Source organism: Meleagris gallopavo, chromosome Z (genome assembly GCF_000146605.3).
Source record: "Meleagris gallopavo isolate NT-WF06-2002-E0010 breed Aviagen turkey brand Nicholas breeding stock chromosome Z, Turkey_5.1, whole genome shotgun sequence".
Classification (NCBI taxonomy): Eukaryota; Metazoa; Chordata; class Aves; order Galliformes; family Phasianidae; genus Meleagris; species Meleagris gallopavo.
The window spans coordinates 55,661,578-55,673,220 of record NC_015041.2 but is presented as its reverse complement, the minus strand read 5'-3'; the positions used below and the strand labels follow the sequence as shown (position 1 = coordinate 55,673,220).

Genomic DNA, 11,643 nt, shown 5'->3' with positions numbered 1-11,643 from the left:
CCTTTGTAAGAGATTATTCTTTTACATCATTGTAAAGCTTGCTGGGGACATAGATGGACAAGTCCAAGAAAGTCGTGGGCAAGGACTGAGAAATCCTTTGTCTGGAGAACAGTGATGGACAAGGCCAGGGGCAAGGAGAGAGAGACAAGATGCAGATTAATGCTCAGGAAGAAGTCTCTTGGTGTGTGTTTATTTTGAGGAAGATGGCCATCTCAGGAGTGCTGCACATGACTGTTACCCAAATGCCCAGGAAGGCCACACTGGCAGAAGAAGGATAAAAAGGGGACCTATAACAAAGGGGTTAGGTTTTCTGGCAACAGATTCCTCATGAAGAAGAAGAAGTTTCTGACATAAGAAGCCTCACGACCTGCCTCTCTCTCTCCTGGACTTGCTCTGCAGTCTACCAGCATGCGGAATTCCTGGATGCTGATGGACTCTTCTGGGCCTGCTACCTAAGTCCTGCTGCTTCCTCTTGGACTGGCTCTGCGACTTCTTCCTGCTACCTGCTTCCTGCCCAAAGCTGGCCACGCTGCTGCTCTCCCCCTGCTGCTTTTGCCTTGGATCTTTGAAACGGCATGCAACAGGACCGCTGCTGAATCCTGGTGGTGACTATCCCCTCTTCATGCAATTCGTGCTTATTTCCTATCTTTTCAATCACTGTCCTTCCCTTCCCCATCTCCCTGATTAGGATTTGTAATAAACTGGTCAGACCAACATTTGAACCGTTGTTTCTTAATCTCATGCTGGGTATACATATATTAAAAAGAACCTCCTCTCCCTCCTATAAATTGGAGCAAGATATGGGTTTACAGCACTGGTAGTAAGGGAACAGCAATTGACATCATCAATCTGGACTTGTGCATAGCATCTGACTCTGTTCCACAAGTCATCCTTGTCTCTAAATACAGGAGATGCTGATTTGATGGATGGAATGTGTGGTGAAATTGGCTGGATGGCTGCATTCAAAGAGTTGTGGTCAATGGCTTCAAGTCCAGCTGAAGATGAGTGACAAGTGTCCCTCAGGGGTTGTTATTAGGACAGGCACTGTTTAGCATCTTTGTTGGTGACGTGGACAGGGGGATTAAGTGTGCTCTGAGGAAGTCTGTGAACTACACCGAACTATGTGGTACAGCCAACACACCGGAGGGAAGGAGTGACATTGAGAGGGACCTGGATAGACTTGAGAAGTGGACCTATGTGATCCTCATGAAATTCAACAAGGTGAAGTGCAGGATCCTGCAGCTGGGTCAGGGAAATACCAAGCACAAACACAGTTTGGGCAATGGATGGGTTAAGAGCAGACCTGAGAAAGTCTTGGGGGTATTAGTGGATTAGAAACTCAACATGAACCAGCAGTGTAAACTTGCAGCCCAGAAAGTCCACCACATTCTGGTCTACAGCAAAATAAGGATTTAGGAGATGTGGGGAGGTCTCCTGCTCTATGGTCCCCAGTACAAGATGCTGAGCAGTTGGAGTGGGTCCTGAGGAGGGCCACGAAGATAATCACAGGGCTGGAGCACCTCCCCTATGAGGAAAGGGTGAGAGAGTTGAGATAGCTGTAAGCAGATGTCATTGTTACCTTCCTCTTGTGGCCCTCAAGAAAGGGATTTTATGTAAGAGCACATAGTGACAAGAAGTAATGGCTTTAAAGTAAAGGAGAATAGATTCAGATTAGATATAAGGAAGAAATTCTTCACAATGAGAATGGTGAGGCAACAGTACAGGCTGTCCAGAGAAGTTGTGGATGCCCCAGAGGCATTCAAAGTTTGGCTGGATTGGGTCTGGGACAGTATGATCTGATAGGTGGCAGCCCTGCCCACAGCAAGAGGGCAGGAAGTAAGTGGTCTTTAAGGCCCCTTCCAACCCAAACCATTCTATGATTATATAATATCTAGGGTTCATCCAAAAGTGCTGTAAACTGCCCATAAGCAGCAAGTAGCATTTATACATATGATGTAATTAACTCTACGCAACCATTATCACAGCAGGTTCTCAGATGTGTCTATGAGCACACAAGCATTTAAGGAGAGGAATGGTTGATAACAATGGCATTTAGATAAGGTTCTCCCAAAATTACTACAAGATGGAACAGAGACGTTCAAGTTATTCAAATACTACATATTTCAACAATCATTTTTAAAGGAATTCAGTAGCTTATACTCAATTTTATTGGCTTTCTAGAGAAAATTTTAAAAGATAAACCAAATAAGGAATGCAGAGAAAATTCGAAAGGGATATAAAACTAACACTGTGAAATAGCACATTGGTATGACAGGCACTTTAGTGAAATCCAGAAATCTATCTCTTATGTTAAGCTTGTTGGATACTATGGAATCGCAATTGGGATCACCGCTTGTAATATTTAACGGCTAAGGGAAAAGAGTGCAGAGATAAGTTTGCTTCTATATGTTTTTTCTTACAAATGTTTTTTGACTATATTCTGTGAAAACAGCATGACGATAAAATTGTAGTCAGAGTGCTAAAGGTTATAATACAGTGCTCTGGATTTTAAAGAAAAAAGCAGAGAGAGCTACCAGCTAACAGAACAACGAGCAGACAAATTTAAAGGACAAGCATGTCTTTCTTACAGAATTTTTTACCTTGTCTTGAAGTATCTGAATCCGTCTGTACTCATGGACTGAATTCAGAAAAATCAGCTTGCAGTATAAGTTAATGACCAGTTTAAACAGTGAGAAAACAAGTTATTTTAATGCCTCGTGTTTCTTTTTTTTTTGTTTGCTTGTTTTTCCTTTTCAAAACAAGAATTCTTTTGGAAAAAAATATATAAATATTTCTTAACAATATTCTTATTATGCAGATAAGAAAGTATGCCTGCTAAAGGACTTCCAGAGAACTGACAAGTGGTCACAGGAGTCCAAGTTCAATTTGCAGGTTCAGGTAGGTTCAAACATAGCAAGACTTAGAACAGAATAGAATGTAAGAATTAACTCTGCAACTCCTTTCCATCTGTATTTAATTAAAAATCCATTGTCGCCCACAGAAGAAATAATGCACCACAGGATATTTCTGCACTGCCTCTATACAATCTTGGCTTCTTGGTATCACTGACAGGGCTAAAACTGGCTGTGATAAAGCTGCCTCTCTCTTTCTTGTAAAAAACATTTTCGTCTGCTTCCTCCCTGTAAAACAAAATCTTCCTCCACTTCAGAAGCTTCTCTAAAAAACTTTCTGTAAATCCCAAGACCTACAGTTATTCAAATGTTAAATAGATGAGGCAACTGCTTCTTCCTTGCTGTGTATATGTAAACTTGGAGAAAAGACAGTAACCATATTGCTAAATTGCTTAGCAACTGTAGGTAAAAAAGCTAATATGTCATAATTTATATGTGGAAAGATTGCAGGGGGTTAGCACCACATGTCTAGCAATATTGAGGCTTCCTACTGAGAACTCCACCATAAACTGGCAGCTGGCTCAAAGCACTACTATTTTCAACAGTTCAAAAAATGTAAATGTGTCAGCAACTGGTCAAATAGCCTTCATACTGTAATTTATTGCAATCTTTCACATTAGCTTACTACTGACTTGTATAAATCACTCTCGGGCTGAAAACATCCCTTGTGCACAGCTTTATAATGAATTTATGTGCTGAATCAATCTTGCTACTGTCAGACTGATCCTGACGCATCTTTGAGCAGTCTCAATTAGACAAAGATAATTTCAATGTGCCAGGTTTCTTCCAGTGCGTGCTGGAATGACAAAGAAGACGAATGTCTGTGAAATTTTATTTGGAAGTTTACCTGCAGCCACTGGGACTGGTCATTGTGGCCCGAGGTCCAGGCATTAACTTTGCCTTGCTTGTCCAGTCGGGCTTTTCTGGGCTCCCAAGCGAACATATCCATGTTGAGTGTTCGGAAAACACTGGAGGCAGTAATTTGATAGTCCTGTATATGCCCTGATTTCATCCCCAGGGGTTCAGAGCAACCTGGAAGAACAAAATAAGATCTGTGACACAGGCTACTTATCTCTGTAAGTGGTTTAGGTTTTCCCTTATGGAAAAGAAAACTAGCAATTCTCAAAGAAAGAACTTTAATCAAGAAGATTGTTGGGGAGAAACTACAAACCAACAAATAAAAATAGCCAATTCAAGGCACTTTGTTTCAATACTCAGAAGAATTGAAAACAAGATACAGAATTCAAAGTATTTTAATCCCACACAAATGTATGAACAAAAACCCATAGAAAAGATGACTCTTGTCTCTTGGTTTTCTTTTTCTGTCCAGAAATTTGCTATTATTTCCTCTATTCACTTCAGTCTTACCATGCTTTTATTCCTTGTGACATCAAGCACCTCGTGTACTGAGGAAACATTATGTTTTTTTGTTTTTTTTTTTAATAACATTATTGAAGTTTAAATGTTAACAAGCACTGAGTTCTACACTTTCAAATTACTTGATACTCAGCCAAAAATAAAAAATCCCCCACACATACTGGCAGAGTAGAAGACTACAGAATAGTGACTGTGAAGGAGGGAGAATATCAGTAAAGAATTATGTAGGAGAAATAGAGTTACAGGCTCATTTTGCTTAAACCAGGTGGTTGTCCCTCTTTGCTGAGTTATTTTGACCATTGCTAAAGATAGATCTTGAGTTTCTCCTTTCTCCCTGCTGAGTGTTCATGGAAATAAAATAGAACTCAACCCAAGCCAACAACAACAATATAAACAATAAAAATTTAACAAATGACTCTATATTCCTCTGTACTGCTAGGCTGAGAATATGCAAAATGCATTTAGATCCATAAGAAGGAAGAGGGAAACTGAGAACAGGTAAGACAATCCGGAATGGCCCCAATATAACAGCAGCACTGGAAGTCAGAGAAGTAGGTGAGATGCCTGGTTTAAGACATAAAAGGAAAAGAAAGGCAAGTTAGGTGGCTGAGAACAAGAAAGGTCTCCATAAAGCTCCATAAAAGTGGATGTATGGCTGGGTGGAGCTGGGAGCATAAAAAGAGGCAGTTTTCTCATTTATTTCCTGCTCCGGCTATCAAAAATCTGCAGAAGTTTTAATTCCACAATTTCAGTGATTCTCCTCAGTTCAGTAGCTACTTATCTCAGTTAAATTTTAAATAGCATTTTAATTTCCTCTAACCTGATGGGTCAGAATGTGTCCCATACTTAGCAAGCCTCACTGGGGGTGATGCAAGGATTGCATCCCCCTATGATGATTGTGAAGGACAGGATCTTGAATTTATGTATCACTATGAAGACAGAGGTTTATCACCTGGCGCTTGGACCCCAAGCCACTGAGCTGGTTCCTTACAGGTAATCATTTCCTGAGTCACCACCAGCTGTGCTGCTTACAGCACACTGGCAAACTGTGAAGGCCTACTTGCTGTGACATGACCCAGCTCAGCTGGTGTATTCTGATAGAATCAGAGTGGTATGACCACTTATAACACCCTCAAAATCATCATTTTGTTTTTCACTTTTTTTGAGCTAGATACCAGTGCTGGCTTTCTTTTTCCTTAAAGTTCATTCCCTCCACAGTATGCTCACCTTCATTTGAAAGATGTGACTCTTATTTGGTTTCTTTGATACTCTTAGAAAAGTCCTTTTGTTCAGATTCTACTTTCAGTTTCTCCAGTTGGTTTAACCACAGAATTAGCTGGATTCATCGGGGATTCAAATCAGGGTAGCTAAGTCCAAGCCCTCCAGTGAGGTCAAACAGCAGGAGCAAATTATCAGAGACAGGTAATGATACCACATTTTTTAACAATAAGTGTATTTTAACTTTGAAATACGGGCATGTTTCATATTGAATAATTAAAACAAACAAACAACAACAACAACAAAAAACAAAAACAGAAACCAGAGTTCGTTTTTGAATAAACTTTTTAGAATTGATTCACACTGCAAAAACAAAAAATGTGTAGTCTTGCCTGTTGGGAGGACTGCCAAGTTAAAAATAACAAAATAAGTTTCCTGGAAGTAGAAGGGAGGAAATGATAGTGCAAATAAGGGAAACTCATCTGTTGCTTTAGAAAAGGAGTTGGCTTATTATTCAGTTCTGAAGTCTCACTACAAAATCACAAGGACATTCAGCAAGAATGTTTCATCTTAGAAATATGAAGGGAGCTCCAGACACAAAAACAAGGGTTGTCAAAACTGTTTTTCAGTGTTGGTCCAATCAATCAAAAATAGTTTTAAGCGTTATTATTGATTTATGAAACAACAGATGTCTCTGCTTTTGTGTATGTGCACGCATGCATGCCTTAATGGCATTTCACACTTGCCTTCCTTCTCTACTGCCCCAGAAGGATAACAAAGGGGCAGGAGGAAGACAGTTGTTATGAGTCAGTGGAAGAGCAAAGTGAAGCAAAAGATATAAGCATGATGCACATAGGTGGCAGAACGATGTGACAGACTTGTTCCAGAGAGACCACAGTCACCTTGCAGCTCCCATGGCACCCTGCACGAAAGGTAATGACTGAGTTTTTTGATAGTTGATGTGCTCTTTCACTCAGAGCACAAACAACAGAAACATTGAACTGATATAAAACTTTTGTGTCCATAGATAACTTTCCTTCATAGGAGTTTATCTGTAATAATGCTGACAACTTCTTGGGACACCTCCACTATGCTGCATGTTCTTTAAATTTACTTCATACTATCCTTGAGAAAGGATTAAACTCTCCTCCATTTTTACAACCTGTTAATGAGAACTCATGTAGACATACTTGGGGCAAAGCTCAGAGGAGCATCTTAGAGTGAGACATTTCAGGTGCTTTGGATATCACCACCTGTGAAAAATGGTAACTGAATTTAGAAATTAGAAAATTTAGAAAATTTTCTTCCTATTAATAAACATAATATTCCTTTCTAGATTATACACTTCTGAAGATGAACAAGGAGAGTGACATCTAGTATTAAACAAGTATGTTATAAAGAGCTTTTATACAAGAGTTTGTGTGAATGGTACGTATAGATACTACTAACATGGAAAAATAGTTGCTGCAAAACAACCAGCCAAAAAGAGGAAAAAAACATGCACACTTACATGTGCAAGTTTCCCAATGGCTGTTAAATTCTGGGGACCAACATTCCTCTGCAAAAACTGACAGCTCATAAAACCAAGGATTTGCCAAATTTGTTCATGGCTACCAAAACACGCCAGCATTAACCATACATGACATGAACCACCAGAAGGCAACTGTCTGCCAAATGCAGATGTGTGAACATATGAGTAAATTGCATGAGTGACTATGTTGTGTGAAGACATCCGCTGCCGAATAACTACACTTTGCTCCTACTGTTAGTAATTAATTAATTAAGGCATTACAATAAGCAGTAGTTGTAATCTGTGTCTCTTTAGAAATGAATATCCTATGGTGGAAAGGGAATTTGCAATACAGAGATGTGCAAAGCATGGGGAAAGCAGGAACACAAGGCTATGAAAATTGATGTCTCATTTATTGATAATCCACTACACAACCACTGATCATAATTTTCAAAAGCTGTGACCTTGGGTCCTTCTGAATATATATATCTATAGCAGATTATAAAGAACATTGTGGTTGAACTTGATGATCTTAGAGGTCTTTCCCAACCTCAACGACTCTAATGATTGTCTTAAAGTTTGGCTTAAAAAAGATTAGTTTTTAGGATGATCTGGAGTTGCAACATATCTCAGTCACTTTGTCAGTGATTCTTTTCCTAGCACCAGCACTTTTCAGGGAAGCATGTTCTTCAGCTGAGCCTTGGCTGCCCCTGGTTCTAAGAAATGATGACCTTGAAAGAGTTAGGAGGCCACTGAAATGAAATCACTTCAGTAGCTTTCACAGTTCTTTGAGCAAAACAATTCCTGGTCACTCTGGCAAGGACTTGCTCTAAATTGCAGTTCCAGAAATGGAAGACATAAAAAAAAATGAAAATAAAAATCTAATAGACTAAAGCAGCTAGACAGAATTTTCTATTTACTCTCAAACCTATCTATATTGGAAAAGGGCTACACTAAGATTAATGCATTAACTTTTCATTTCTGAATCTGGTTTTGATGCCACTAGAGGACTGAGAATTATTTAACTCCAGCTGTTTTGATATATCATTCGTGAATTAGATGACTATTGTTTGTACAGTAAGCAGGCAGCCACATAAAAATCATTCTAAAATGAATTCAGTGGAGCGCTCCCACTGGTAAAAGGTTGATCTCTTGAAAAAGATAAAAAATTTACATGCTTTACTGAATTTGTGAGGGAATACGGTTCTTGAAGAGAGCAGCTAGAGGTCAGGCTTTACATTTTTGAGTTATAACTTCTGCTACTACAAACCTTAAGAAGGTTTATATTGGCTCCACTTACTCTTTTACTTTCTGCTATAAGAAACAATCCCTGCTTCTGCTGGAAACCCACGAAATAAATTTAAACTGAAATCTTGTCCAAAGCAACCCAGCAAAATAAGTCTGTCTCCAGTCTGAGTGGTGTTTGGCTGCAGCTGAAGCACACTGATATCTCTGAGGCTGGCATGTACCTGATCCTCATGAGAAATGACTCAGGTCAGCTTTGGTGTCAGAAAGATTTACAAAGTGTAACTGAGCTATCCTACTATTATTACTGTCCTACTGCAATAGAATATTGTCACTTATATTACTTAAATCATTATAATTGTGACATGATTTACATAGAAACAGATTAATTGTTGCCTGCCAACTGTATTCCGTAAGTTTGTTTAGTCCACGGGAATGAAAATGCAGTGCTTGCTTAAAGTCCAGTGAGACCTCACTGAGCCGTACCAGTACCTAAAGAGGCCTATAGGAAAGACAGGAAGGGACTCTTTATCAGAGAGTGTAGTGATAAGGCAAGGAAAGATGGTTCTAAACTGAAAGATTGTAGTCTTAGATTGAAAATAAGGAAGAAATTTTTTGTTCAGGGTGCAGTGAAGCCCTAGCACAGCTGCTCAGAGAGCTGTGGGTGCCCCATCCCTGGAGGCACTCAGGTCCAGGTTGGATGGACTACCTGAGCTGGGGTGGGCAACCTGCCCACTGCAAACAATTGGAACGGAGTGGGTTTTAAAATCCATTCCAGCTCAAGCCATTCTGTGATTATATGATTCCTGTTCCCTTCAGGAAACCCACCTGATAACTCACAGCCCAGGAGTTCCATTCTCAATGTGCAGTGTCGTCGGCAAACCTGAGGATACAGGCGTACGTACTGTGATTTTATTGGAGGCGTGAAGGAGTTAGCATATGGGGTATTGTTGTCCACATTTCCACGGAACACCTATAAAAAACAAAATTGTTTTAAAAACATGGCAAGATCGATACTAAAGGTGTAGTTCATTTCCATGCTTCAGAAATGTCCACTCTTCTGACCTCCTTTCCACATTTCACACAGTTTTTCACAGAGAATGCCCCATTTCCTCCACTGTTCAATAAGGAAATCTTTAAGCAAAACGCATTTCCATTGGCTTGCACCAATGTGTGTTTGCTACCTGCACTGAATCAAGGCCTCTATCTTGTCACTCCTGGGAACCTGATCTACTGATGCAGTAAATTACATCTTCTTGTCTAATTAGTGCATTAAATAGACCTTATTCAATTTAACCTCCAATTATCTGCACTGATTGACATTTATTATTCGCCTCTACTCCAAGAGCCTCGTCCAGTTCCCACTGAAGAGTATTGTAACCCTCCCACTGATCTCAGTGGGCACTGAATTAAACTTATACGCATTCCTCTATATATAGACCTCATTCTAACAGTGTAGACATGCTTTGTTTGTATTTTGTTTTCTTCCCTCGTTATGCACTTTTTTACACAACAGTTTAATTCCCTGCATGCATAAAAAAAAAACATGTCCAATTCTGCTAAGTACTTTCACTGCATTTTAACCTATACAGCAAAGGGAATTTTATTGTTTTGTATGTACAGCTCTCTTTAAATACTGTAGATGCACACTTCTCACTGGATGAGACTTTTTGTGTGGCAGGAGATTCGCACTGATGAATGAGTTCAATGCTTTAAAGGGTTAACACTAATCTGCCAGTGTAATAAGACTAAATTGAAAACAAAATAATGAGTAATTACTGGTAAGCTAATTAAAATAAAAATCAGATATGTGTAATAAACAGGATTTTTCTAGCCTTTAGACACAGAATTTATACGACCATCAATTAAAGTATAAGAAATTTCTTAGCAGACAGAAAGTATGAATTTATTGATTTTTTTCTGGAATAAAATAAGAACACAGCAAGCTATATCAAGCTGTCAAGTAATTAGGCTTATCTACCAGAGATAGCTCAAATTACTGAAGGCAGCTGGACCACGAGACATATTCATACAGAGATGACTTAATCTTACCATATCCTCATTTGTGCCTTTTACTTTGTACATTGTCCATGACTTCCCATCATTGCTATAAGCAATTTTGTAAGATTTCACATACTCTGGACTTCCAATCCTCTTAGCACCTTGGGTTATAACTCCAGTGACTCGCATCTTCTTCTGTAGGTTTATCTGAAACAGTAAAATGGTACAACATCACTACTAGCCTATGGAGAGACACAATTCTGATCCTAGGTTGCTTTGATTCCTTCATACCTGTAACATCTAAAATGCTATCTTTACACCTGTACTAATTACTTCCCTCATTCATTTCATATACATACGCAGAAAATAAAATGAAAAAAAGAAGGAACAAAAAGCTGACTCAGTGCATTTCTTACCACTTAGGATGGCAGCCTAAGGGGTATGCAGGGGTATGCAGAGTCAAGAGAGAGATCTGGTGTCTGCCAACTAGACATTTAAATCCTTTACGGTGTGATCTCAAGATTTTCTCTCACTTGGAAATATAATCTAGCAGCTATTAAGGATTATCAAACATCAGTTACAATATCTTATTACATATTATATGGGAAAGTGAGAAAAGGCAGTATTTTACTGCTGTGCTTTTGTGAGGCTCTAGCTATTTCTCTGCTATTTGACTGAAATAGTTAGTCTTCTGATGTTTTTTTGTCTTTGAAGCAAAAATAAATGTCAGTGTTGCTTTATCACATTTTTCACAATAAGTAATGAATAACCACTCATACATCTGTAGGAGAGAGGAGAAGGTGCCTATAAAAATTAGATTTTTTTCACAGGATCTTTCTCATGGACACCAGGAAAAGTCAGGAACATTTGCAGCTATAATAGAGAGAATGAAAGAATTTAGACAGGTATTAATCAGAAGAGATTCGGGTCTGTCTGTCTTGGAAAATTTTTTCTGTTACTTGTTTCTCAGAGGAAAAAAAAACCACCAACATATATTTGTAAGAGGACAGTTCCTGAGATTACTGCCATTTCAAAATTTAGTTAACACAGAGCAGCAGTCAGACACAAAGATTTCTGGAATTCTGTTATAAAGACTTAACTCTCCGTGTAGAATTTAAGATTATTCATAAATAGACAATATAGAAAAATATGACATATATTTACAAAATTTATAATAAAAAGAAAATCATCTCCAAAAACAAATTAAAAAGTACAGTCAAACATAAAACAATCACTGATTATTTGCCTTCTATATGTGCTGTTCAGTGATATCTTCAGGTTTAACTGTTCAGGAAAAGGAAGATCTCAAGGAAGATAACACAATACCAAGTTTTGTTAGTTTTCTTTGATCTTATGCATATACAGATTCACTCTTTTTTT

At 38.7% G+C, this 11,643-nt stretch overlaps 1 protein-coding gene across 1 annotated transcript in view; it reads right to left on the bottom strand.

Moving 5' to 3' along the window:
• EDIL3 (EGF like repeats and discoidin domains 3) overlaps positions 1-11,643 on the bottom strand; it is a 224,372-nt gene that overhangs the window by 51,911 nt on the left and 160,818 nt on the right. The window contains exons 7-9 of the mRNA XM_031557441.1: positions 10,315-10,470; positions 9,091-9,235; positions 3,760-3,944 (exon numbers count right to left, since the gene is read on the bottom strand). Of these exons, the coding sequence (XP_031413301.1) occupies positions 3,760-3,944; positions 9,091-9,235; positions 10,315-10,470 (486 nt within the window). The remainder of the gene's footprint in view (positions 1-3,759; positions 3,945-9,090; positions 9,236-10,314; positions 10,471-11,643) is intronic.